We start from the raw sequence: 24,400 nt of genomic DNA, 5'->3' as shown, positions 1-24,400 counted from the left end.
GTCTGCCTGTTGTCCTGTCCTTCTTGTCCTAAACTGCCTCTTTGTTGTTTCTAGTCATGTACTGGGTTGGAGCCAGGGGACAGCATCCATGGATGGATGGAATTAGACACCTAGCACTCACTCACTGGGGGCGGGCACGATAACTTATGATGAGCTAGTCTTCAGTGAGGTAAAGTGTGGCACTGTGGCGTAGCATGCAGCACAGCCACGTGATGGCATCAAGCGCGGACAGGCTCTAGACTAGCAGAGAGCCCTGCTCCGTTACAGCGGGCGTCATAGCGCACTTGCCGCTGATGCCCCAGCGCCTTCCGGGCTCCTGGGAAGGCCTGGGCTGAAATGCCCCTCACCTAAATGATCTCAAGGACGAAATAAGTACTGAAAGTCCATTCAACCCCACCATCGATCTTATCATCATCCATACTTTTTGGAGGCAAAATTTTAAATCTTGACCTCACTTACACAACCTACCTGCCCACCCAACCACTTGACAAATATCGCTGAACATTACGACATACACAAAGCTGCCGGGCATTTACTTTTAACCGTAAAAAATGGTCCGTCATAAGAAAGACTTCGCTTCCAAGGGTCGAAAGGGAGGCCCTGCCCCGCGTCGAGGACCCCCTCGTGATGAAGAGGATGGCTCTGGGTCTTCGCGCCCAGCTTTCAAGGCTGCATGCTGGGATCTGGGTCATTGCGACCCCAAGCGCTGCTCAGGAAAGAAGCTTATGAAGCTCGGAATGATGCGTGATCTTCATCTTGGCCAACGACACAACGGAGTCATTATTACACCCAATGGCAAACATACCGTTTCCCCTGCCGACCGCGAGATCATGGACCAGTATGGCGCTGCTGTTGTGGAATGTTCATGGGCGAGGACACAAGAGGTTCAGTGGAACAAGGTGGGAGGAAAGTGCGAGCGACTGCTGCCGTATCTTGTCGCAGCGAACACGGTCAACTATGGTAAACCCTGGCGTCTGAACTGTGTCGAGGCGCTGGCCGCCGCATTCTATATCTGCGGGCACCCAGACTGGGCAGAGCAGATTCTCTCACCCTTCTCTTATGGCCCATCCTTCCTCGAAATCAACTCCAGCTTGCTCAAGCGATATGCGGCATGTGCTGACGAGGCCGAGATTAAGAAGACACAGGAAGAGTGGATGGAGCAGCTGGAGAGGGAATATGCTGAGAGTCGCGAAGAAGGAAAGGACGATATGTGGACTAGTGGAAACACAAATAGAAGACGGATAGACTCCTCTGACGACGATGACGACTCGGATGAAGATGATGAGGACGATAGCGAAGAGGAAGAAGGGAGTGTGGATGGTATATACTTGGGCAAGAAGCCGTCAAAGGCTAAGCCAGAAAGGGAGGAAGAAGAACAAGAGAAGGATCGCTACGCAATATCCGACGACTCAGATGACGACGACGCAATGGCCGAAATCCGTCGCAAAGTCCTCGCCTCGAAGACATTTACCAACCCTAACCAACAAGAAGACAAGAAGCCTGCCACCATTCCCAACCCGCATCAACATCAGCAGCAGTTCAAGCCCGATACCAGCGTGCGGCCTGACTCGGATAACGAGAGGAGTGGAAGTGATGATGATGTCGATGATGATGATGAGTTTGACAACATCATTGAAGCTACACCCGTGACGGATCGTATTGGCTTGGCCAAGCTGGAAAAGGAGCGTTCTCAAGCTACTCGTACAACGAGAACGTTTTCGTCAAACGCAGTGGGGGCGCCTTACAAAAGCTGATAAGTAGCATTGCTAAGTAGAAATTGTAAAAAGAGTTGAATCTGTCACCATGAAATGTCGAAATGGCGGACAGCCTTTGAACTTTGAAAATGTGACTTCGTGTATGAAGCCGATCACTATTGAGATCTGGTATATATACTCCATCCGTCTAAATCCTATAATCTTCTCTCATAAGACCATGTCTCATATCTTGTAACTATTCGTACACGACTCCAGAAGAGTCAACTTCTTTTGCTTACTTCTTTTTCGTACATGTTTTACAATATTGTTGTTACAGTGTTCGTTTTTCTTTGATCTCATCATATGTCTGGATCTGATCATCGATCTGTAGATCCTCAAAGCCTTCTAAACCGATACCACACTCGGTACCCTTGCCCATTTCCATGACATCCTTCTTGACGTGCTTGAGAGTATCAATTTTACCTGGAGGTTAAGTTAGCAAATGGAAGAAGACGAGATATCACCATGGATAAAGTGAACGAGAATGTTGACTTACCATCAAACACAATTTCGCCACCACGGATGACCTTGACCATGGATGTCCGCTTGATAGATCCGTTACGAATCTTGCAACCCGCAATGTTCTTCGATACACGTTTCTTGATGTTGATAGAGAACAGCTGCAGAACATCTGCCTCACCAAGAACCTTATGAGTGATATTGTACGGTAGCAAATCCGAGAGAGCGCTCTTGACATCGTCAACGACGTGGTAGATAACGCTGTGGTCAATGATGCGAACGCCAGCTTCGTCCGCACGTTGGCGGATGTGGGGGAGGATGGGGATGTTGAAATTGACGATGATGCTCTTGGAAGCAGCGGCGTGGTCGACATCATATTCGGAGATAGCACCGACACCAGATCGTAGGATCTTGGATTGAACTTCGTTACTGCCAAGTTCCTGAACGGTGCCACATACGGCCTCCACGGATCCAGCGACATCAGCCTTGACGATGAAGTTCTGGAAGAGGATGCCGGGTTCATTAGTGACGGGCTCCGCTTCAACGCCCTCGGCTTCTGCAGCAGCAGCGGCTTCCTCAGCCGCAGCCTTTTCACGTTGGCGTTGTTCTTGTTCGGCAAGCTGCTTGGAACTCTCTTGTCTCTCAGCCATTTCCTCGCGGTATTCGACTGCTGTCTTGGCCTTGCCCTCGTCAGGCGCTTGCAGGACCATCTCACCAGCGTCAGGAAGCTCACGCCAGCCGAGAACCTGGACGGGAGTTCCAGGAGGAGCTTCGCGGATGTCAACACCAGCTTCATTACGAAGACCTCGAATCCTGGCCCATGACTTTCCGGCAACAATAACATCACCAAGACGTAGAGTTCCTCGCTTGATGAGCACTGTAGCAGTCTTTCCAGTGTGCTTGACGCTCGATTCGAGGACCCATCCCTCAGCCATGCCATCTGCCTCAGCACGAACATCAAGGATTTCGGACAAAGTGACGATACTCTCCTCAAGATCTTCCATACCCTTGCCAGTCTTTCCACTGACAGGTACAACCTGCACATCACCGCCGTAGTCTTCAATCTCAACGCCGTGGCGAGCAAGATCAGCCTTGACTTGGTCAACTTGGGCATCTTCTTTGTCAATCTTGTTGATTGCAACAATAATAGGGACCTTGGCAGCTGTGGCGTGTTTCAAAGCCTCCAGAGTCTGCGGCATAACACTGTCGTCAGCTGCAACAACCAACACCACGATATCTGTAACATTGGCACCTCGTTGACGCATAGACAAGAAAGCAGCGTGGCCAGGGGTGTCAAGGAAAGTGATCTGGTTGCCCGATGACATTTGAACGATGAAGGCACCGATATGCTGTGTGATACCGCCATGCTCCTGAGCAGCAATTGAAGACTTGCGTAGCCAATCCAGGAGAGTAGTTTTTCCGTGATCGACGTGACCCATGATGGTAACAACAGGAGGCCTGCTAGGCAATAATGATGGATCTTCCGGTGCTGGTCGAGGCCGAAGATCGCGCTCAGAGCCTGTGTCTACCGTGGGGTCAAAGCCATACTCTTGAGCAACGAGTGCAGCCGTGTCACCAGTCATGATGGTTTCTTCGGTGATTTCCTCGAAGCCCATAGACTCCAAGTCATGCAAGAAGTCCGCGACACGAATCTGAAGCGCATTGGCCAGATTAGAGACACTGATATACTCTGGAAGAAAGATGGGCACTGGCGCAGCCTCGGCAGGTTGTTCCAAGTGCTTCTTGGCTTCCTTTTCAGCCTTCTTGCGCTGTCTGCTTTCCCATCGTCGAATTGCATCCTCATCCATATCTTCGTCTTCGTAGTCACTCTGACGAACATTCTTCTGGCGCTTGCCCTTCTTATCCCGTTTGTTACGCTCCTCTTCTTCCTCTATCTCAAACCGAGACTTACGTCTTGGTTGATCTTCTTGTGGCTGCTGAGCTTCTGGAGACAACAGGCCATCGCTTTGAAGTGCAGATTGGTATAATTCAGTGACCTCAGGGTCGGGAGCAGGTCTATTGCGAAGGTTTTTTACTCGGCTTTCGAGTGCATCCCAGAAGCCGCCATCTTGGCCTGGGGTCTTCTCATCGTTCGATCTCCTTGAACGCTTCAATTGACCCCATACATTTTCGCCACCCTTGTTCGTTGACTGAAATGGCTGCTTGGGTTGGGCTTCAGGCCGCTTTTGTGTGGACTTCGCTTCGGCTTGACCTTGCATCAGAGGTACATGTGTGTCTACTTTTCGAGAGGCAAAAGATCCCCAAGCAGAAGTTGCTGGCTTTGGAGGTTCGTTGTTAGACCAGGATCTGGGTGTTGCCACTGGCGCTGGTGTACGGTCTGTCTTGAAGGCCTCGGCAAGAATGGAGCTCGATAATGGATTGGACACAGGCTTAGCTGGTTTCGCTTCTTGCGGCTGCTGCGATAGTTCTGGTTGTCCCGTTTGCTGCTGCTTGAAGTTATTGCTCCTTTCGTTAAACCAATTTGATTGCTGGGCGCCCCTCGCCCGCTGGTTCTTGCCCTGGTCGTTTCTCTTGCCTTGACCCTTGTTTTGAGGTGTATTCTGAAGAGCTGGCGATGTCTTGCCGTTATCCTTCGTCTGTGCCTGGGCAGGCGGCTTCGGAGGAGGTTTCTTCAGAGGCAATCCCATTTTTGCGCGAGCTTCCAATTCATGAGGAAGAAGCTCGCCAGATTTTTTTGCGACATCTGGTGCTGGCTTGTTCGCAAACGCTCCGAACGACCCCGATCCAGCTCCAAACCCTCCAGCAAAAGCGCTGGGAAAGCCACCAGGCTTGCCATTATCGTCGGGTCCACGGAGTGCAGAGCTCGTCGAAAAAGTGCGTACGCCAGGTATTCGCGTTGAGTGACATGGTGATAGCCCGGTGGCTCTGACTGATGTTATCGAAGCTGCGATGCTGGACACATGACGATCTCTAAACTGCGAGTCCCTCGACGAGAGTTTGTGGCGGCAGAAGGCGCATACGTAGGAATTGCCGCGCTCCTGTTACTTGTATAAGCTATTTGATTTCACGAACAAGAGCTGTATAGAACTAACCTGGAAATTGCGAGCTCTCAACATTGCCACGGCGAGGGATTGACAGGCCTGGAGCAAAACCACCTCGACATTGACTAAAAACGAATGTGCTAAAGTACCTTCTGTAAGTGTAGAAATCCATCAGATCTTAGTGGAGTAAGTCGGCTGGTTAGCCACAGCGGGCGAGCTCTCGGCGCCGGGATTGTCCGCTACTGGACAATTAAATGCAGGACGATACTTGATGCAAAGACATTGGATGTCTTTGAGCTTTGATTGCTAGGTCAAGATGAAGAATTAAAATTCCAAAGATCTAGTATTGCAAGAGACTGTAGCTAGATGCATATTCCGAAATGGTTTTGGAAATTTTTGACCTCTTCCCTGAGAAGTTGTAGAGCAAGACACATTTTAGACGCTCCATATCCATGTCCATGGAATTGCCATTAGTTTTGTGGAACCACTAGAACATGACATTCTTCGAGAACACATTTCCAATGAAACTACAAACTCCTACCTAATCATTCTCACCATCCATCTTTCAAGTTTCGCTTCACAAGACACCTACGAAAACGAAAGGTCACACTCAACATGGCTCCTAATAAGAGGGCAGGAAAACAAAAACGTGCTCACTTTGCCGATAAAAAGGATGAAGCTCCTCCTTCACCTTTCAAGCGGCCCCCTGAGGCCCTGGAGCCATTCATTCAATCTCTAGATGAGAAGCACGTCTACGTCACACACATCGACAACAAACCTGCCGCTTTCAAGCGCAAGATCTTTCTCGTACCCGTTGGTATGAACGTTGTAGTCGTTCTTCTCTTCATTTTACGCATGTGGTGGATTGCTCCCTGGTACTGGCAGCTGATTATGACCGGCCTTGGGCATGAAAACGAGACAACTTGGAACACTGCAGACTCGACATGGGCTGAGATTTCTTGGGAGATCGCAAAGCGTGCTGGAACTATGTTTATCGACTTTATCCTCTTCATCTTTGTTTGGCCTTGGCCTGTGGAGTTCGTCGCTGGACAAGCACGTGGTAACCCTTGCCAATGGCGATGGCAGGTTGGCTTTCGTGAAGAGGAGGTCTACGTGCGTCGAAGCCGAGAATGGGACGAGGCTCTTACCGATATCTTGGAGGATGATGATTCAAAGAAGATCTTGCTGTCCTACATCAACAACGCCACTTCCCCTATTCTACAGGAGCAAAAGACCGGATATCTCCTGATGAATGCCTACTGGGATCTTGACTGGGCGCGCATGGTACTTGCGCATCGTTTAGTCGACAAGAAGGAGCTCGCACTTGAGGCTTTCAAGGGTCTTGTTCTCGTTCATCACGCTGCCTATGGCTGGATGTCCTACGATGTCCGTGTCAACGGTGCTTCGAGTGAAGACGAGCGACGACGTCAGGTCTTTGCTTTTCGGGACGCACTCATCAAACTCGGAAAGGAAAACTTGTTCTATCGCTGGGTTGAGATTGTGCAATTTGAGGCGACACAGCCTGGAGGATTTGGTCCCAAGGAACAAGAGGTTGCGGCCAAGAGAATCCGGGAGTTGTTCAAGAGTGAAAACGTTAACTTTGACGATCTTTGGAAAGAGAGCGTCGGATCGTTGCCGCAATAAAATAATACAGCCACGAATGTATCAAAAGATAAAACGCTCTATTGTTATCTAGTTGAAAAGGGCACACAAGGATACTTATTGTAAAACATTAGAACTTTAAAATTAGACATACTATATACCACGTAACAATTGACCAAAAGAAATATAAAGAGAGAGAGAAAAAACCGTTTGATACGCCCAGCGTTCCTATCTCTCCAGCGTAGGAACCTACTGCGCGTCCCCGGTTTCCCTGGGATATTTCTTTGGCCACTCTTAGAGCCTCGGTCGACTGGTCTATGTCTGGGCGTCCCCAGACATTGCCGAGCGCCAGGGGCTCTACAGGTCCTATGAAGGGGGTTCGGAATGGGTACATCTGGAGGGCGGTTCGAACCCTCCTCGCCTGGACCGGAGCCCAGGCGATGAGCGGCTGAACCGCTGCGCCAGATGCCCCATCTCAGTCCCCCCGCTGTTGGAAGGATTCAGAGTTATGATAACCTATAAAGCTTTGTGCGGTCCAATGGGGGTTAGGCATAGGATACGGCTGGCAGGCAGCTGGCGGATGCACTGACAGACAGCCTTCACCACTGCAAACTTAGCGAGCCTAACCGAAAGTCTGTCACCGAGGTCCACAGCAGAGACAATGACTGTTTTGCCCAGAAAGAAGACCAAATGTCTGCTAATAGGGATATAATCGATAGAACCTGGTGACAAAGTTGATCGACCTCCCCACCATACTGGCTTGTACCAATACCACCGAACCGAACAAAGACAGCAACCAAGGATAAACCGTAGTCCACCATGAACAAACAAACAGACCACATGAAGTCCCTAGTCCACTCGAACAAGGCTTCATGACTATATAAAAACGGCGTATGTACCAATGTTCATATGAAGATTACCCATTGCAACCCTGACTTCAGGGAGCTGGGCAGAAGCCAAGGAGGAAGAACTAGCTTTTGTTCGACCTCTATATATCCCAGTAATTAACTTGCATAGCAAATCCAATTCTGTTGTCGTATAGGTATGGTGATGTCGTGATTATGATGTCCAAGGAACCGTCCTTTGTGTGGTATGGAAAAGCATTGGTGGCGGCCTAGACACTTGATGTGTTCGAATCGAAGGGATAGTATGCCATGATAAAATCAAGGCATACTTTAAAGAATTGGTTCTGACGAATTGGTCCCGGTCGACTGTGTTTCTTTCAGCAATGACTATCAAAGCCCAAAGCAACTGTTAGATGATGGTATGAAGTTGAAATTGTGTGTGGTGGAGATTCGTGTCCTGTCTTGGACGCTGACTAACAAGCGTGCACCCACATGTTAGTGGAAGGAAGGTGGGCTTGAGGTGCACCTGCGGAGAATCCTAGCAGAGTAGGACAAGCAGGAGCTTTGGCTTTGTGTGTTGGATCTGATGGGACCGGACATAGAGCGGTATAATTGTTTTCTTTGTTATCAAGCGAGACCTAACTTTCTCCATCTGATTGAGGCTCTATATCACATCACTACTACACAGTATGCGCAGCTCCCTTTATAGGGAAAAGGACTTGCAAGGTTTAAGATTTGAGGTCCTGCAAAGATCGTCTGAGCAAGGCAGAATGCTGACTGACTCTGAAAAGAATGGACCTTCTGTAGGATTGAGGGTAATCTAGGTAATCTACCATCCTGGTTGGACACCAGCAAGAGCCTCTCAACTTGTTGGCTACGCAAGTTGGGCTGATCAGTTAGGCATCCTTTGGCACAACTTTCGTGTAAAGTGTTAGGTACCTACTATTTGTGTTGAAGGCAGTCGTTGTTGGAGTAGCAAACGGATCTTGATGGCTTGGTTGGGTAGGTACCTAGTATCCGTATAACAAATGAGTCGTTCCCTCTTTCCACTATACATTTGTCCCTACGTTAAAAAATAAAATAAAAATACCTCTTAGGTGTGCTTGATGCCAGGCCTCCCTTTACCAGCTGTCTTATATAAATGCTCCAAGGGCTTAGTGACCAAGCTCAAGCTTTTAAGAAATAGAAACTTTCATTCTGGTTCAATTAATTCTGATGCCACTTATTTTGGTTGACTCTCGCTAGCCGATATTTCCCAGTACGTATCGACCAACCAACCCAGACACGAATAAACTCCCCCTGTCTCGAGTTTTTGATGGGAAAGAACAATTACATGTTCGTATTAGCCATCAGGTAGTTCCGTTGGGCTCAAGTGTCAATTCTTGATAGAAAAGGAAGAACTACACATAAAGAAAAGATCAGGCCAGATTTGAATGCTTTCAACAAGCTGACGTCTTCATATCAGTCTCCCTTCCTTTCCCTACTACCTAAAGCAAGGGCCTCCAGTCCCCCAACAGCAACTGCTCAGCTGGACAATCTATTGGCTCCAGCCGCTAACAAGGTACCTTACGGGCACAATTCAATACAACTGTACAGAGCTTCAAGCCCCCAGTCCAAAACCCCTAAGTCTGAACGCGCAACTAGCCCCGTTCAGCCCAGTCAATCAAGTGCAAGGACCCAGGGCGACCTCAAACTGCTAGCATTAACCTAGACTGTGCTGTGCTGTGCTGTACCCCTTCAACCTCATCTCGACAAAAAAAGGCTTCGCTTCTTCTGCCGCTTCCCACCCCTTGGCCTTCGACTCTTCCCCTCCAGACACTAAAGACTTAATATCTCTACCTCTTCGAAATGTCCTCGGGATTGACGCGACGCCGCGGTGCGGGCGGCGCAGGACCTGCGGCCGAAGGCGACTCCAGCAATGGCGCTGCCCCTAGAACGAGCACACCCAGTGCCAGGGATAATGGCCCCGAGACGAGCTACGAGAACTCAGAAAATGGCCACAAGATCGCATTCGACCCCCGAGACATTAGCGAGAGCGCTGAGCGAAGCAAACAGCCCAAGCTCACTCTCATGGAAGAGGTGTTGCTACTTGGCCTCAAGGATAAGCAGGTAGGCTAGCACATGCTCATACACGTGCCCTTTGTCCCCGAGACAGTACGGCACAATGCAGACAAACGCCTCTAACAATTCATTTTCTCAAGGGCTACCTTTCTTTCTGGAACGACAACATTTCTTACGCCCTGCGAGGATGCATCGTCATCGAGCTGGCCTTCCGTGGTCGCATTGCAATGGAGAAGGATGCTTCGAGACGTCGATTCCCCCTCGCAGACCGCAACATCGAGGTCATAGACGACACCCTCACGGGCGAGGTCCTCCTCGACGAAGCCCTCAAAATGATGAAGCAGAGTGAAAAGATGAGCGTCGCAACCTGGATTGACTTGATGAGCGGTAAATAGCCCCAAACATGCCGCCTCCCAATAACTGTCGCTGACTCCTTTTCGAATAGGCGAAACCTGGAACTTGATGAAGATCGGATACCAACTCAAGCAGGTCCGAGAACGACTAGCAAAGGGTCTTGTCGACAAGGGCATCCTCCGTACCGAGAAGCGCAATTTCCTCCTCTTCGACATGGCCACCCACCCCGTCGCCGATGGCGGTGCCAAGGAGGAGATCCGCCGCCGCGTCCGCAACGTCCTCACCCAACGAACCGTCGTCCTCAACGGCAGCCAGTTCCTGCCCGAATCGCTCGAATTCCGCTATATGCGCACTATCGCCATGGTTTGCGCCGCCTACGCTGCTAACGTCCTCGAGAATGCCCTTGCATCCCTTGGCCACGAAGCTCGCGAGAGGGCTTTTGCGCAGACCGATGACCTGCTCGCCGACTACAGCCAATGGCCGTTTGGCAAGAAGGCTACACAGAATGGCATCGGAGCCAACTTGCCTCAACTTATCAACGAGGTGGGTATTTTGTTTCATGAGAGGTTTCAAGACTGACATTAGCTACAGGAGGTCAACAGCGGCAAAGACAAGGAGCTCCAACTCGAGGTGGTTTCAGCTTGCTTGAGTGTCTTCACTCGACTCGATTCTCTCCTATAATCGTCCCGACGCAAGTTGCATGCGTGCCCGCTGCTGCTAAAAATAACGCCTGGATACATTTTCGATTAACTATCTAGCGTCCTAGTCAGGCCAAGCTCTCTCCCAAAATCTCTGTTCCAACTACCCGATACTAATCCCTCTTTCGAACCGTTTTCACGACATGACTTTGACGATAAGAATCTCATGGCTCCCCTTCTCACCGATACGATAGCAGCACGAGTCCCTACACACAACCACTACAATACGGAGCAACTCAAGGGAATTGGAACTTTCTTCGACTCAACTAGACCGAGTTGTAGATTCTTCCAGACATGGAGAGCTTGGAACTTGGCAGTTGACTAGCTCAGCGGAAACCTCTCTGGGTGTTTGTTGAAACAAGTGGTGTTGGTAGCCCGCACACTTTCTAACCCGCCCCAAAACTTCTTTTAATGTCCTTTTTTATTTTTGTCGAGACTTATCTATTCTTCCTTTTATCTTTTTGGGAACCAAAAAAGGAGATGGACGGGATGACTTTGCCTCGAGCTCTAACTCTGTTGCGTATGTGTCGGTTGTGTGCTGGGCTGGGGATAGGGGGGCGAAATTCAGGTCGATGCGTGAAGCGTAGCCGTTGCTGTTTTGTCGTTGGAACCGGGCCTGGTGTTATCTGTTGTAATGAAAAGAAAAATACCACAGACAACTTTGTTTTTTTTCGCATGGTGAGGGCGTCTGTTTGCTCAGGGAACTTCAGGTCTCTCCTGTCGCTATGGTGCATAACGGTGATGTCGGACTTGATATGACAACCATGAGGAAACGAATTGGATCAGAAAAGAATACAGAGGTCTAAGAATACATGGGAATTTGCAGTATTAAGCTTGGATGTTCAGCGTTTCTCGCATCGACGGCGCACTCGAAGCACGCTCTCTCGCTTTCATGCCATATCATGTCTATGAATGAATTATGTCAAGTATCAAATGCGTGCCGAAAGGCACTATGCCTGTCAAGCATCATCCTCCTGAAATGCTGTGCCATTCCTCCTCGCCTTTTTGCCGACCGGAACTCCGCCAGCGCCGTATATCTTGATTACATCAAAGAGTAAAAAATCAATCAATCAATCTTTTTCTTCATCTCTGCTCTTCCTCAAGCTCATTTCTTTCCACCCTTCTTTCCACCTCCAACGCCCAAGCTTCCCTCAAAACCGGGGCGACCCTTCTTCTTAGCACCGGCGGCACCGGCCTTCTTCTTCTTCTTGCCGGCCTTGCCTAGCATCTTGTCATCGCGGCGCGCGCGCAAGTTCTCTTCTCGCTTGCGCTGACGTTCCTTCTGAGCTAGCTTGACACCGTCGGATCGCTCGCGCCAGGCCTTCTCACTCTTCTTCTTGGCAACCTCCTTTCGCTTGACGGCGCGCTTGAGGAGAGCTTCATCGTCGCGGATCTTCTCGCCCTCTGCGCGGCGGCGAGCTGTCAGCCAGGCGTCCTTCTCGGCAATATCAGCTCGCTTCTCGGCATCAAGCTCCTGAAGACGCTTCTTCTGGTTCTGAACCTTGATGAGAGCTGTCTTGGGATCCGAAGGACCCTTCTTCTTGCCCTGAGTCAGCACATGGCCAAGGTCGCGAGAGAGTTGGGCACCATCGCCGAAGGCAACGCGGCCAAAAGTGAAGTTGCTAGCATTCTCATCAAGCTCGACAGCGGGGCTCATAATACCAGGCGAGTTTGATATCAATGCCTCCTCACGCTTGCGTTGCTCCTCAAGCTTAGCCTGCATGCGTAACTCCTGCTTGTGAGCTTTTCGGGCCTCTTGCTTCTTTCGTCTCGATTCAATAAGCTCCTGGCGTGTGCGAATGGGCTTTCCGTCAGGGCCATCAGCTTTTCGGGCAGCACGGAGAGCCTCGATCTTGGCAGCAAGACGTGCTCGGATGGCAGTGGTGTCGGCCGGGAGCTTGATGTGCTTGGGCTTTTCGGAAGGGGCGACGGTTGATGAGATGGAGGTAGTGGTGCTGGCAGGGTCGGTGGTTGTCTCTGCAGGGGCTGCTGTGGAATCGTTTGTGTCAAACGTAGGGGAGTGTGGCTCGGATTCGTGACTCGAGTTGCCGCTAACCTCATCCTCTTTCTCCATACCAGAGATATCCATAGGCAGAACTTCGCCGTCGCCTTTATTTGTTGTCTCCTCCTCCTTCTTCTCCTCTTTTTGCTTCTGGGCCTTAGTGGCGGGGCTCTTTGCTTGCTTCTTGGCGGCTTGCTTCTGGGCTTTTAGTGTTGGAGCTGGCGCATCGTTGCTCTCAGTCTCAACTGCCTCGGCATTGGTCGTCTTTTCGGTTTTCTTATCCTTCTTCTTATCCTTCTTGGCCGCCTTCTTCTCCTCTTTCCTAGACAGCTTAGAGGGAGTTGCTTCAGCTGGTGCCTTGGGCTCTGTATCGTCGTTCTCGGCGGCGAGCTTCTGCTTCTTGTTGTTCTCAGTCTTGGCAGCCTTGAGGCCCTCACCCGGCTTCTCGGAGTCTACGCCTGGAACGGGCTCGTAGTCCTCCCAATCTTCATCGTTATCGGCTTCATCCTGTTGCTCCATCTCGCGCAGCTTGCGCTTGTTCTTGGCGCGCTCGTCCATGACCTCCTTAGCATTGCGGTTCAACTCGCTATCAGGATCCAACTTTCCGCGACGGGCGGCGGCCGCTTCTTCTTTTGTTTGCTTCTTCTTATTCCATTGATCCTATGGATGAATTAGCCTCCTATTGCACTTGTAATGAAGAGCGTGAGGTGACGAGAGGCAGGTGGTATATTGGGATGACTGGGAGGCAGAGTTTGACTCGAAATCGATGGGATGTTCGCTTCACATACGCTTGTGTCTTCGCCGTAGTACATCTTGGCAGGAATAAGACTCAGGATGCCATCAAAGGCATTGGACTGGGCGCGCAGGCGGTCCTATAGCACTCGAGGTCAGCTTGAAGGCTTCCTATCACCACCTATCGAAGGTTTGTACGACAGGCGGGGCATGACAGCGGCTGAGAGAACGGACCTTTACTGAAGACTCGCCCATATTAAATGTTGATTCAATTCGAACGGGAATGAAGGTATCTTGAAGTCGCAAATATTAGTCCCGAGGCGATTATCGAGATGATTTGGCGCTCTCGATAATAGTACGAGGTTGGAAAAAAGAAAGCTCGGATGGCGATTTGCTGCCTCGATTTTTTTGGGGAGGATCGTTGTAATTTTTTTTTCCTGCTAACTAAACCGCTGGCCTTGCACTTTGTGTGGGGAAAGCCGAACTGAAGGCGGTCGATCTACCCCTGCAAAAGTTTAGCGCGATTCGGCCGAGATACGTACCGACCGATGCCTTGCTCAGGGTCTTGTCTTTTCCATGATTCTTGGGTGAGGCTCAAATTAAATTCAGACCAAACTCAAATTGAATGATAATCATGGATATGAACAGTCCCACTGACATCGCCTTTATGTGAGCAACGTTTTACTATTGGAGATTTTATCTTGGCCTCTCTAGAGCAGACAATACTCGCCAGGGTGTCAGAAGAATTGGCCGTGAGAGCATAAAAGACAAAATAACTTAGTCACCTTATGCGAGCTTAGGTCAGTAGTTTGGCTACTTCTTTTTAACACCCACCTAGAAAACTAATCATACCTATAGGTGAACACCACGCTAATGAAGAAGAAGAATTGGATGGCTCGTTTTTTAAGATGTCCGTATAATATGATGTCGTGAGGCTATTCTGACTTAAGTTCATCTCTTAACTCCCTCATCCTGATTACACCATGTGTTACAGTGTTATTGAGCTCTGGACCGTTCGGGGACTACTTGTGAATACGAGAACATGTAGTTCAATATCAAGCGCAAGAGTTCATCACAGACATCATATCTCTACGTATCTACCTAGTTGGTAAATATTGATACCTCTCGCTGTCTTGTAAGTCACGTTCACTGAGCATGGTACGAGAATGGATCGTGTTATGTCCAATCAGGAAAGCCAGAAGTGGGATTTATTCGTTGGTCATAATCGTCAAGTCTGTCATAATCTAGGTATCCTCTATTTCTTCTTTCCCTTCTTGCCGAGAGCAGCCTCTCGTTTACGGGCCTCTTTAGCTTCGAATTCAGCCTTCTTGACCTGTTCTTGCTCCTCTCTTTCTTCGCGCTCGGCCTGGGGCAGCATTAGTACATATATTCTAGTTAAAAAAACTCATGGTGACCGATTACTCACTTGTCTTCGTGCGGCATCTAGAGCACGCTGCTCACGGATGGCCTTGAGGCGCTCTAGGTCGGCTCTGGACTCGTCGGTCTTGCCCTGGGCTGTCAGGCGCATGTGTTTCTCCTTGGCAGCTGCCGCCTCGAGGGCCTCACGCTCGCGACGGGTTGGTGCCGCCTTCATGTTATCGATGCCCTCTGTGATCTCGTCGACATCCGCACCCGCGGTGGCTTGCTTGCGCGCCTTCTTGGAGTGGTTGGGGTTGGCGGGCATATCGTCGTCCGAGTCGCTGTCGCTGTCTTCTGAGTCGCTTGATGGCAGGTCACCGACCTCGACTGTCTTGGCCTGTTGTTTGGCTATCGCTGCCTCCTTGCGGGCCTTCTTCTCGGCTCTGCGAGCCTCTCGTGCTTGCTCCTGTGTTAGTTCGGCGGAAGGGCCAGCGGCTGCGGCATTGTCGCTGTCCTCCTCTTCTTCAGAAGACTCCTCCTCAGAAGACTCCTCTTCATCGCTGTCGTCTTCTTTGTCGGGGTCGACAGCCCACATGCTGACTTCGTTTCCATCGGCATCGACGGGTCGAATATCGCGGGAGAACTTCTTGCCACCTAGGCTTGTTAGCATTCTCGTGGCCTGCTGAGGCGCAAATGATATAGCATTGACATACCTCCTCTAGCAGGCTTTCTGAATTTTCCTCCTCGGCCGCGAGCGCCGGTTCCAGGGGGACCACCAGGAGCCATGATGAACGATTTGTGATAAGGTGTTTGGGTAAGTTAAGTTGACAAACTTGTTAGGAATGATGTCCTTTTTGTTGGTTGTCTCTTGCTTGGATGTTTGTTTGCTGATCAAACTTGTTCTGAGGCGGGGTAGCGGGGTAGCTAATGACGGCAGCCGCTTTGATAAGAGAGAAAGATCAGAGATCAAGGGACGTGGTCGATCAGGAACTTCAGAAACCTTGTTATTTATATGAGTCAAGGGTGTGTTGAGTATGGGTATTGGGATGCGCTGATACTTTTAAGATTTAAGTAAGAACATACCTACTTTATGCAAGGCATTATGGGTAGGGTACCTACAGCCAAACAGAGCACGATTTTGAGGGTCAAGAAATGTGAGGCCAGAGAGGTGCCCTTTGAATAACTTAGTTCAAGTTAGACCAGGTCTTACTACAGAGGCGGAGAATGTTTCCCAGGAGACACTGAAGGCTTTACCTAGGGTTAGCAAGACCAGATATTGTTTTAAATTTTGTACATGGACCTTTAGAAGCATACGGTCTTGTATCGATTTGCTTGTAACTGAACCACATGCAACTGTACAACACATGGAGCTAAAACAGCCAAGCCAAGACGAAAGGGACTGGTGAGTCAGGAACAAGATGGGCCTTCTGGGCTGACACTCCACAGCCCGTTGAAGTCATTGAACGAATAAGACACTCCCAGTTTGTACGCAGTGGCTAGAGGGGCGTAACTCATGCCGTCTAGTGGCGTCGATTTATCTGGTAGGCTACATATGGGTTGTTTGTTCATTGTGCACGCGATGTGAGACAAGGTTTTGGTTTGGTTTGGTTTGCCAGGCTGCGTATAAGAGTGTAAAGTTTTGTTGTACAGCGAATACATATGTTGAATGAGTCTCTGCGCCAATTCCAATGAAAGCATCCCATCATCAGGTTAATTAGAGGCAGGAACCATACGGATACGCTGTAGGTTCTGTCGTAGAGGACCCCACTGAAGTCAGTAACTTTCGCTTAACGAGATGGAGGGACCCTTACTTCGGTACATATATATTCCGAACCCGTTCTTCGAGAGCCCCACCCACGTAAACAAAACCACCTCGAGCGAGCCGCGATTTTAATTCTTTTTTTCCTTTCTTCTTCAACCTACTAGAAAAAACTGAATCCTTCAAATTCACTCTGGCTTTCATTACACCATGGAGGTACTTGGAGGGGAAACTGGAGGAAAGATTGAATTTCCGCTGACACTTACCCTTTGTCCTGCTTGTAGCTTCGGCTGCGTTGGGAGAAAGAAATTTTGACGCGGTACATACCACTTCTTTCAACACTCTTTTTTATCGAGACATGATACATAATTACACCCTAGATGGGTGTGCTGGCCTGCAGTAAACATGTGGCCGCTTGTAGTTTTCGCTTTGCATCTGCACTCGAAGCCGTTGCCTAGTTTGCGTGATCCAATTTGACATTGCGAAAGGCCTTGTCTAGCTTCAGTCGAGTGCTGCAGCGGCCCTCTTGAGCAGTCGATGTGAGCTATAGCTTTGCCGTGCGGCTCTGCAGTCCTCAAACCTATGCGCATCCCGCAACGATGATCGTATCCTTGTTCACCCACCACAGATGGCATGCGTTCATGCTTTTGTAATGGTCCATGAAGTTTTGATTTTTTGGAGTATAGGGTAGTCTGACTTTATTTGAGCATACAACAAAACGAAGTCATGGACAGGATCGTGTGGTCAAGCTGCTGAACTGTTGGCATTTGATCTCGTTACTGCCAAGTACTTGATGTTGATTCTCTGGTCATGATCTTGATGTGGGTGTTGTGAACGCATTAAGGAATGCCAGCATACCTGATTTGCAACCCGCACAAGAAGATGAAAGGTCCCGAACCAACACATGGAACGTCAATTGCCTGTGCTACATATTTCCACATGAAGCAATGAACATAAGCTCTGTCTAGCACACATTCACCATACGTACTCCGATGGTCCATAGGTTCGTGCAAGGAAGCCATCCATACGCCCCCAAGAACGCCCATCATTAGTCTTGGATTCAAATGCGTACTTGAAGACGCCATACACTGAACCCAAGTTATCCACCTATTAGCAACACCTTCCAAAGCTTTGCCATAACAACTATCGTCCAACAAATAGATAGGCGGAGGTGAGGTAAACCATTCGCGACTCCTTGAGGTCTAAAAGACACACACGTTAGCAAAACCCAAAGATTTGGAGCAGAAACATACTTTAGCAAATTCAAATCGTGGAACCAACCATTCCTTGTTGGTGGGACAATGCCCCAAAGAATCATCAAGACGTCCAAAAGCTATTTCTTCCTCACCTCGACAAAGCCTGTAAAACATCGTCAAGTCTCTTCCTCTTCTGTTTCCTCAATGCCAACACAGGCGCTGATCGCTCCGATGCCACCAAGCTAGGTTCTTTCTTAGGGATCGGCGCCGGTTTCGTTTTCGGTGTACCTTGACCAGCAGCGTTGCGTGTAAAAGTGTACTTTCGCGTTGCGAACAACCCTCTACTGACATATGAAGGTCTTGTACCAATACCGCCATATCGAGAACTGTGGCCCAGATGCAGGCATGCTAGTGGTCGCGAGGGCAGAACAAAAGGACCAGCTACAGCTTTAGTAGAGGGACAAGCACCACGGGCCTCCAAGTCTCGATCTGAACTCAGTTGTCCAAGAAAGGAGTACAGCCAGAACGCCCAAGACTCGAAAGCCACGCCGTGACAAGCACGAGCTTCTCGAGATGCGGCATCGGTATCCCATGATGGTGTTTGTACCTTTGCTGTGTCTGTGAGATAGTCGAGCAGAGGCGGTGCTTGATGATCCTGGACAAACTTGACTGCACATCGAGAGTCGCTGCATAAAGAGACCAAGTCATTATCAATACTCGCCGCAAGATCGCGAAGAGGTTTACTCCCGGTCTCCTCCAGCGGTGCAAACAACATGAGATATCGTAGCAACGAGTCTTCTAATCCAGATGGTGCATCATCCTGTTCCCACCCGTTCTTAGCCGCGGCCTCGTAGCTCTTAGTCCAGTCCTCCCTTGCACCCATGACGTCGTACAATGCGAGAGAAGGGAACTTGGACACCCACTTGAGAGACTCCTGCGTCGTCGATTGATCGCCCCATATTCTTAATATACGCAGCAAGGGAAATGGGTCAGGCTTCTCCGTCCATCCCCGGACAAGACGGTCCGAGACAGTTGGGAAGACAGTCCGGAGCTCATCGGCCGGTTGAATGAGTTCAAGGGCACCGAGATTAGGCATGTCAGCGAGACACAGAAGGTCGTGAGTGCTGAAAGAGCATCCGCCTGTGAGAACAAGATGTGTGATGAAATCTGTGGGCGGTGCTCTTAGAGGTTCGGTATAACGGGTGAGATCGTTGCCAGGACGGCAGATGTGCTGTCGGAAGCGGTACAGTCCAAGAGTCTTGTCATCTTGGTCATCCATGAGAATTTTTGAGATCATCTTCCAAGCATGAAGACATACGCCTCTGTTAACGGAATTAGTTATACCATTGTATCCCGCGCCGTCCGTCGACTCAACTTACCTGGCCTCTAGATACCGCCAAATGCGCCATAGCATATTACTCGGAATAGCCTCGAGATGTGACTGAGAGCGAACCTTGCCAATATTATCGGCGAGCACACTGATGGCCATATCTACTAAAGGACGGGGCCCACGAGGGCCTCGGGCTGTAAAGGAGGGATATGGTCGCCGTTTACTCCAATCTGCAGCGTTCTCATCGGATTCAGCGAGAGCTCCGCGTGACATGACATATTCTTTGAAGACTTGACCCGAATCTTGGTCGAACATGGCTGACAAAACTAGAGACAGAAGAAAATCATATGAGTTTCGTTACAGAGCGTGAGTAATTGTGAAGCGCTTACTGAATGAGGTTGTGAGAGTGGCAAGGTTGTCGGAACCCGCTTGGTGATAACGTGTTTGGTGCAATGCCATGGATCTCACTAAGACGCCAGTGCAGTGAAACGACTACTGGGCTTCAAAACAACTACGAATTAAATCAATAACAAAGATAATAAGGACAACTCACATTATCGTGTTTTCGTTGATTTATATATTTTTTATATTGTTTGACGCTTTAAAATCTTTTAACTACCTATCATCGCTCTTAACGGAAACGCCGTATGCGTAGTCCTTTTACCTCTTTTCCAAAGTGACGGGAACAAGCGAAGCCACGCATATATGGCTTGATAACGGTTGCCCTGTGATGTGATGGCTTCCAGCCATTCAATCCGCTTCGCCTCTCGACTTAATAATCCAACACCGGGTAATCATTCATCAGTCAATGCTTCTCCCATCAATATGCGCTATGGTATCCAATCATGAACATCTTTTCTTCTCTTGAAATCGTATCCTCTATAGCATGGGCTTAAGGTCCTCGGCAACGTGGAAGGGAGCTTCGGTCTTGCTCTTGACTTCGTCGACAGTGACACCATCGGCGATCTCAACAAGAGTAAGACCGTTGGCAAAGTCGACATCGAAGACAGCCTGAAATCAGCAGTTAGTACATTGTCGTTACGAAGAGCAAACTCTTGAACTCACCAGCTCGGTAATGATTCTTGAAACGCAAGCACGTCCGGTCAGAGGGAAGGCGCATTGCTTGACGATCTTGGGGTTACCCTTCTTATCAGTGTGTTCCATTGTCACAACAACCTTGGTCTCGCTAGGGTTGCTGACAAGATCCATGGCACCACCGAAGCCCTTGACCTTTCCGGGAAGCATCCAGTTAGCCAGGTCACCAGTGGCGCTGACCTGCATAGCTCCCAGGATGGTGAGGTTGATGCGACCGCTGCGGATCATGCCAAAGCTCTCCTCACTGCCAAAGACGGCGGCACCAGGCTTGAGAGTGACAGTCTCCTTACCAGCGTTAATCAGATCAGGGTCCTCCTTACCCTTTTGAGGGTAAGGGCCTAGGCCAAGGATACCGTTCTCAGACTGGAGCTGTACCTCGACCTCAGGGCCGACAAAGCCAGGGGCAAGCATGGGCATACCGATACCCAGGTTGGCGTACATGCCGTTCTTGAACTCCTTAGCAGCACGGCGAACAATGCGCTCACGCTTGGCGGCTGTGTCGCCAGAGCCCAGAGCCTTGGTGGCCTCGGGATCATTGGGATCCTTGGCCCAGGTGTACTTCTCGATTGACTTCTCCTCGGTGCTCTGGATGACACGCTTGACATAGATACCGGGCAGGTGGACAGCCTCAGGGGGAATCTCACCGGGCTCAACGATGTGCTCGGCCTCAACGATGGTCATCTTGGCGTTGCGACCCATGGCGCCGTTGAAGTTGTGGGCGGCGAGACGGAATTGGCAGTTGCCGAGCTTGTCAGCCTTGTAGGCCTTGACAAAGGCGTAGTCACCGTCAATTGCCTCCTCGAGGAGGTAAGACTTGCCCTTGAAGACCTTGACATCCTTGGGGTAAGAGTAGACGTCGGGAGAGCCGTCGGCCTTGTTGCGCAGAGGCAGATCACCAGTTTGGACAACGGTACCAAAGGCAGCGGGTGTGTAGAAAGCGGGCACACCCTTTCCACCAGCAGCGCATCGCTCAGCCAGAGTTCCCTGAGGGGTCAGCTCAAGCTCGACCTCACCAGTGAGGTACATCTTCTCAAAGGTCTTGTTCTCGCCAATGTAACTGGCAATCATCTTGCGGATCTGCTTGGTCTTGAGCAGTCTACCGAGACCAAAGTTATCCGTACCGGCATTGTTGGAAACGGCTGTGAGACCGGTGATTTCGGGCTTCTCGAGGACCTCGTTGATGAGGGAGTCAGGGACACCACAGAGACCGAAGCCACCGCAAAGCAGGGTCGAGTTGGGCTTCATGTCCTGGAGAGCTTCCTTGGCTGAAGGGAAGACCTTGTTGATCTCGGCGCGGCGCGCGGTCGCTGAAAAGGATCGCGCAAGAGCGGCATTAGGCTTGAAGGTGTCAGTCAGTATGCGCCTGGAATTGTGTGGTGCGTGCTATGAATTAGACCTACGTTGATGGGATTGCGAGCGAAAGCTCGGAGAGTCCGTAATCTGAAAGCTGCAGAAGGCATCTTGTGTATATGTCTGGTGAGAGAGGGTGAGAAGACGAGTATAGCTTCAATATGGAGGTCAACAACCCTGCTGTCAGCTACAGTATATGATAATCTGGAGATCAATTGAGCTTCATGCAATAGCACTCTTCCTTGACAATAGGAATTAGAGTGAGGGAAGGCAAGGAGAGGAAGACAGAGAGAGAAGAGAGCATGGGCCGAATGACGATAGAAGTCGGCGGGCCGTTGGCGGGGGATATCCGTTTATTAAGGCCGGTGCTGGCCGTGGGTCCATCTCCGGGTACCTTCCCAGGCTTGAGTGCTCATGAGTTCCGCGATCTGAATTCGGAAGCGAGTATCGGCATTCGGAAATTCGTGGGGAGCCAATGGAAGGAGCAAGCCTCAAGGGAACTTCATGTCAAAGGACGGCTAAAGGATCGGATGCAGATACTAAACTAAGAACTTTAGCTTCAGGCCCCTTCTAAACTGCGGGAAGTGGCCGGGGCATTGTTCCTTGTGTGGAGGCCGAGGATGATGGTACTACAGTGGAGGGACAGCGGGGGCTCAAGTCCGGGGCAGCTACAGTCAGCCAGTCTGAAGCTGTAGTTTTAGTGGCTCAGTGGGCGGGTAACTGATGGGTAATGGGTTTTCCGAAGGCGACCGGCTATTCTTTTCGGGAGTTGGACTTGTCATGACGGAACTGGGCTTCTCATGACAGCCAGAGAACTAACTATGTTGGGTAAATTCACTGACACAGAGAGAACAGGTTCACGGGGTTCAATCACCGTTTTATTTATCGACATTCTTTGTATTAGTAGTGATTATGATGACTACTTGCTTGTAAAAGACCAGACGTTTGTTATTCCGGCCACTTCCCGACGGAACCGATGTCGGCTATTGGACTTGCTCAGAAGCGAAGCTAATATTGAGATGGGGATCCCCTCTTGTTCTTCTTGTTCTTCCTCCTCCTCTGCAAAGCCAAACCAAACACCCATGATATTTTGACCAAAAACTCCAAAGCTCCAAAAAAGCCCACAAATGACCCTAGAGGTAAAACAAAACACGAAGATGATAGAATAAACATGCTCATATGAGCGGAAGAATGATAATAAGCCACCGGGTATTTCTTTATCCTCCACTGTAGCCATTTCCCATGAGCGCTCAACACTTCACTCATTCATCCATAGTCATGGTGGTTGTGGCATTTTCCGGGTGAAGAGCCACGAGTCCGATCAAGTTTCCTTCAGGGTCGACAAACTCTCCAATGTCCATAATGCATTGTCGAACGCCGAACCGCATCTGCTTAACTTCGCCGTAATGATACTCGATCAACGACTCAGCCATTTCAATATCAGCAACTCGAATGTGACACGAAGGCGTTGCACCGAACGCCATGGCCATCTGTCGTCTATGCTCGAGATGAGCACTGTCATCTCCTGCGCTCTTGATCTGAATCAGGGCGCCGGTGATGCGAGATCCTCCACTCTGGGTTGAGTTGAAGAAGTTCATGGGCTGCGTGTCGAAGTGCGAAGATCCCCATCGTCTCATGTAGGAATCATCGGACTGTTGAGCGTTCATGTCTCCGTAGAACTTCCAGCCGAAGCAGCGCGAGTAAAAGTTTACCGCTCTCTCTATGTTGAAGCAGTAGAGAAGGAGAAAGTCGGGGGTGCCCCCCATGACGGATACATCAGGTCTTTCGATTCCACATGTATCGGTTTGAGGCAACAAAGGAGGCAGCAGGTCGTTGTCGTTTTTGATATCTGGAGAACCGGCACTTCCAACGGTCAAGTTCTTGGCGGCAGTTATAGGCAGCGAGAAGGTCGATGCAAAAGCAGGCGGAGTAGGCATCTCTGCAATGGGAGTGTTGATGGTGTCGTGACCCAGCGAGGGTACTGGTGAGGGTGTCCGGCGATCCGTATCCAGATCCATTGCTGATGATGAGAGCGAGAGACAAGGTTGTTGTTTTGCATATGATTCCATTTTTGATGACGTGGGAAGATGGTCAAGAAAGGCTGACTCAGTTGAAACTCATCAGCAGGAGTGTCAAGTGATTCAAACACACTTGAGTATTATGGGATGGATGGTGAGGAGAAGTGGCAAGCCGTGAGGCAACAGTCTAACAAAGGGAAAAGATGCCAAAAGTGAACCAGAAACGACAAGACAAGTCGACAACGGCCACGACCAGATTATTAATGGTTGACCAGGTGGTTGATATTATATGGTTTGCATGTGCAAGCAAGCAACCAAGCAAGCCATCGGATGGCAGACATGGATTCCCTTGCTCTTATAACCGCCTCTCAGATAAAGAGGAGGCAATCTCCTGGAACCGCAAAAGGCACACTTCCCTTACATGTTGCGTGCCTCAATGTGCATAAGCCATAAAACACTCAAAAAGCAATGATCCGAGACTGAGAGTGCGGGACTTGGCGTTGGTTCTATCTGGGGCTTGCCAGGCCAACTTGGGCTAAGTGGTATGGAGGTTAAGGTAAGGAGAGGCAAGACATTCAGAACATCAACAAAACAAAACAAACACTAGACGGGGCCTTTTTCTGGTGTTACGTCAAGGAACCAATCGACAACTCAAAACGGCTAAAGACGTCAAGGGCGGTAGAAACCTGCAGCAAGGTAGGGGTTCTAGTTGTGCAAGGCTAATGCAGTAGAGACTCAGAGAGCATAGGAGCTGTCTCGATCTGATGCTCATCATCATAAACAC

General features: G+C 49.8%; 9 protein-coding genes across 9 annotated transcripts; 3 read left to right on the top strand and 6 right to left on the bottom strand.

Moving 5' to 3' along the window:
• Window positions 1-412: 412 nt before the first annotated feature.
• Window positions 413-1,830, top strand: B0J16DRAFT_333041 (uncharacterized protein). Its single transcript, XM_046126781.1, has one exon. The coding sequence runs from the start codon at window positions 552-554 to the stop codon at window positions 1,752-1,754; it is 1,203 nt and encodes a 400-aa protein (XP_045986335.1). The 5' UTR covers window positions 413-551; the 3' UTR covers window positions 1,755-1,830.
• Window positions 1,831-1,864: 34 nt separating this feature from the next.
• B0J16DRAFT_333040 (uncharacterized protein) lies at window positions 1,865-5,335 on the bottom strand. Its single transcript, XM_046126780.1, has 3 exons — window positions 5,267-5,335; window positions 2,251-5,212; window positions 1,865-2,177 (listed from the first exon to the last, which is right to left on the bottom strand). Exons 1-3 carry the CDS (start codon window positions 5,288-5,290, stop codon window positions 2,026-2,028), a joined length of 3,138 nt encoding a protein of 1,045 aa, XP_045986334.1. The 5' UTR covers window positions 5,291-5,335; the 3' UTR covers window positions 1,865-2,025.
• A 423-nt stretch (window positions 5,336-5,758) lies between these two features.
• Window positions 5,759-6,973, top strand: B0J16DRAFT_333038 (uncharacterized protein). The gene has a single exon (XM_046126779.1). The coding sequence runs from the start codon at window positions 5,831-5,833 to the stop codon at window positions 6,857-6,859; it is 1,029 nt and encodes a 342-aa protein (XP_045986333.1). The 5' UTR covers window positions 5,759-5,830; the 3' UTR covers window positions 6,860-6,973.
• A 2,201-nt stretch (window positions 6,974-9,174) lies between these two features.
• On the top strand, window positions 9,175-10,972 carry B0J16DRAFT_59751 (Golgi phosphoprotein 3-domain-containing protein). Its single transcript, XM_046134135.1, has 4 exons — window positions 9,175-9,771; window positions 9,864-10,110; window positions 10,169-10,620; window positions 10,669-10,972. The coding sequence occupies exons 1-4, from the start codon at window positions 9,511-9,513 to the stop codon at window positions 10,756-10,758; spliced, it is 1,050 nt and encodes a 349-aa protein (XP_045986332.1). The 5' UTR covers window positions 9,175-9,510; the 3' UTR covers window positions 10,759-10,972.
• A 735-nt stretch (window positions 10,973-11,707) lies between these two features.
• B0J16DRAFT_59747 (surfeit locus protein 6-domain-containing protein) lies at window positions 11,708-13,920 on the bottom strand. Its single transcript, XM_046134134.1, has 3 exons — window positions 13,744-13,920; window positions 13,566-13,649; window positions 11,708-13,437 (listed from the first exon to the last, which is right to left on the bottom strand). The coding sequence occupies exons 1-3, from the start codon at window positions 13,762-13,764 to the stop codon at window positions 11,881-11,883; spliced, it is 1,662 nt and encodes a 553-aa protein (XP_045986331.1). The 5' UTR covers window positions 13,765-13,920; the 3' UTR covers window positions 11,708-11,880.
• Window positions 13,921-14,569: 649 nt separating this feature from the next.
• B0J16DRAFT_59693 (casein kinase substrate phosphoprotein PP28-domain-containing protein) lies at window positions 14,570-15,991 on the bottom strand. Its single transcript, XM_046134133.1, has 4 exons — window positions 15,988-15,991; window positions 15,582-15,808; window positions 14,936-15,522; window positions 14,570-14,875 (listed from the first exon to the last, which is right to left on the bottom strand). Exons 2-4 carry the CDS (start codon window positions 15,652-15,654, stop codon window positions 14,765-14,767), a joined length of 771 nt encoding a protein of 256 aa, XP_045986330.1. The 5' UTR covers window positions 15,655-15,808; window positions 15,988-15,991; the 3' UTR covers window positions 14,570-14,764.
• A 1,735-nt stretch (window positions 15,992-17,726) lies between these two features.
• B0J16DRAFT_59673 (uncharacterized protein) lies at window positions 17,727-19,554 on the bottom strand. Its single transcript, XM_046134132.1, has 3 exons — window positions 19,203-19,554; window positions 17,881-19,145; window positions 17,727-17,829 (listed from the first exon to the last, which is right to left on the bottom strand). Exons 1-2 carry the CDS (start codon window positions 19,466-19,468, stop codon window positions 17,972-17,974), a joined length of 1,440 nt encoding a protein of 479 aa, XP_045986329.1. The 5' UTR covers window positions 19,469-19,554; the 3' UTR covers window positions 17,727-17,829; window positions 17,881-17,971.
• Window positions 19,555-19,720: 166 nt separating this feature from the next.
• B0J16DRAFT_333021 (uncharacterized protein) lies at window positions 19,721-21,915 on the bottom strand. Its single transcript, XM_046126778.1, has 3 exons — window positions 21,649-21,915; window positions 20,219-21,586; window positions 19,721-20,164 (listed from the first exon to the last, which is right to left on the bottom strand). The coding sequence occupies exons 1-3, from the start codon at window positions 21,706-21,708 to the stop codon at window positions 20,033-20,035; spliced, it is 1,560 nt and encodes a 519-aa protein (XP_045986328.1). The 5' UTR covers window positions 21,709-21,915; the 3' UTR covers window positions 19,721-20,032.
• Window positions 21,916-22,776: 861 nt separating this feature from the next.
• On the bottom strand, window positions 22,777-24,001 carry B0J16DRAFT_59648 (uncharacterized protein). Its single transcript, XM_046134131.1, has one exon. The coding sequence runs from the start codon at window positions 23,665-23,667 to the stop codon at window positions 22,861-22,863; it is 807 nt and encodes a 268-aa protein (XP_045986327.1). The 5' UTR covers window positions 23,668-24,001; the 3' UTR covers window positions 22,777-22,860.
• Window positions 24,002-24,400: the final 399 nt, after the last annotated feature.

The sequence above is a fragment of the Fusarium flagelliforme genome (genome assembly GCF_020744385.1).
Source record: "Fusarium flagelliforme strain FIESC 12 MPI-CAGE-AA-0113 chromosome Unknown B0J16scaffold_2, whole genome shotgun sequence".
Taxonomy (NCBI): domain Eukaryota; kingdom Fungi; phylum Ascomycota; class Sordariomycetes; order Hypocreales; family Nectriaceae; genus Fusarium; species Fusarium flagelliforme.
The sequence above is the reverse complement of the archived record's forward strand: the minus strand, read 5'-3'. Positions and strand labels throughout refer to the sequence as shown.

What these genes read in the sequence shown, in the direction of transcription:
- B0J16DRAFT_333041 (XM_046126781.1), top strand. Translation starts at nt 552, where the DNA reads ATGGTCCGTCATAAGAAAGACTTCGCTTCCAAGGGTCGAAAGGGAGGC.
- B0J16DRAFT_333040 (XM_046126780.1), bottom strand. Translation starts at nt 5,290, where the DNA reads ATGTTGAGAGCTCGCAATTTCCAG. An exon ending in TGAGAGCTCGCAATTTCCAG is followed by an intron (nt 5,213 to 5,266) that starts GTTAGTTCTATA and finishes TACAAGTAACAG; the next exon opens with GAGCGCGGCAATTCCTACGT. An exon ending in TGGCGAAATTGTGTTTGATG is followed by an intron (nt 2,178 to 2,250) that starts GTAAGTCAACAT and finishes CTTAACCTCCAG; the next exon opens with GTAAAATTGATACTCTCAAG.
- B0J16DRAFT_333038 (XM_046126779.1), top strand. Translation starts at nt 5,831, where the DNA reads ATGGCTCCTAATAAGAGGGCAGGAAAACAAAAACGTGCTCACTTTGCC.
- B0J16DRAFT_59751 (XM_046134135.1), top strand. Translation starts at nt 9,511, where the DNA reads ATGTCCTCGGGATTGACGCGACGCCGCGGTGCGGGCGGCGCAGGACCT. An exon ending in CTGGATTGACTTGATGAGCG is followed by an intron (nt 10,111 to 10,168) that starts GTAAATAGCCCC and finishes CTTTTCGAATAG; the next exon opens with GCGAAACCTGGAACTTGATG. An exon ending in TGCCTCAACTTATCAACGAG is followed by an intron (nt 10,621 to 10,668) that starts GTGGGTATTTTG and finishes CATTAGCTACAG; the next exon opens with GAGGTCAACAGCGGCAAAGA.
- B0J16DRAFT_59747 (XM_046134134.1), bottom strand. Translation starts at nt 13,764, where the DNA reads ATGGGCGAGTCTTCAGTAAAG. An exon ending in TGGGCGAGTCTTCAGTAAAG is followed by an intron (nt 13,650 to 13,743) that starts GTCCGTTCTCTC and finishes CGAGTGCTATAG; the next exon opens with GACCGCCTGCGCGCCCAGTC. An exon ending in ACTACGGCGAAGACACAAGC is followed by an intron (nt 13,438 to 13,565) that starts GTATGTGAAGCG and finishes ATTCATCCATAG; the next exon opens with GATCAATGGAATAAGAAGAA.
- B0J16DRAFT_59693 (XM_046134133.1), bottom strand. Translation starts at nt 15,654, where the DNA reads ATGGCTCCTGGTGGTCCCCCTGGAACCGGCGCTCGCGGCCGAGGAGGA. An exon ending in CAGAAAGCCTGCTAGAGGAG is followed by an intron (nt 15,523 to 15,581) that starts GTATGTCAATGC and finishes TAACAAGCCTAG; the next exon opens with GTGGCAAGAAGTTCTCCCGC. An exon ending in TAGATGCCGCACGAAGACAA is followed by an intron (nt 14,876 to 14,935) that starts GTGAGTAATCGG and finishes ATGCTGCCCCAG; the next exon opens with GCCGAGCGCGAAGAAAGAGA.
- B0J16DRAFT_59673 (XM_046134132.1), bottom strand. Translation starts at nt 19,468, where the DNA reads ATGTTCGACCAAGATTCGGGTCAAGTCTTCAAAGAATATGTCATGTCA. An exon ending in TGGCGGTATCTAGAGGCCAG is followed by an intron (nt 19,146 to 19,202) that starts GTAAGTTGAGTC and finishes TTCCGTTAACAG; the next exon opens with AGGCGTATGTCTTCATGCTT.
- B0J16DRAFT_333021 (XM_046126778.1), bottom strand. Translation starts at nt 21,708, where the DNA reads ATGCCTTCTGCAGCTTTCAGATTACGGACTCTCCGAGCTTTCGCTCGC. An exon ending in TCGCTCGCAATCCCATCAAC is followed by an intron (nt 21,587 to 21,648) that starts GTAGGTCTAATT and finishes GACACCTTCAAG; the next exon opens with CCTAATGCCGCTCTTGCGCG. An exon ending in CAAGAATCATTACCGAGCTG is followed by an intron (nt 20,165 to 20,218) that starts GTGAGTTCAAGA and finishes TGCTGATTTCAG; the next exon opens with GCTGTCTTCGATGTCGACTT.
- B0J16DRAFT_59648 (XM_046134131.1), bottom strand. Translation starts at nt 23,667, where the DNA reads ATGGAATCATATGCAAAACAACAACCTTGTCTCTCGCTCTCATCATCA.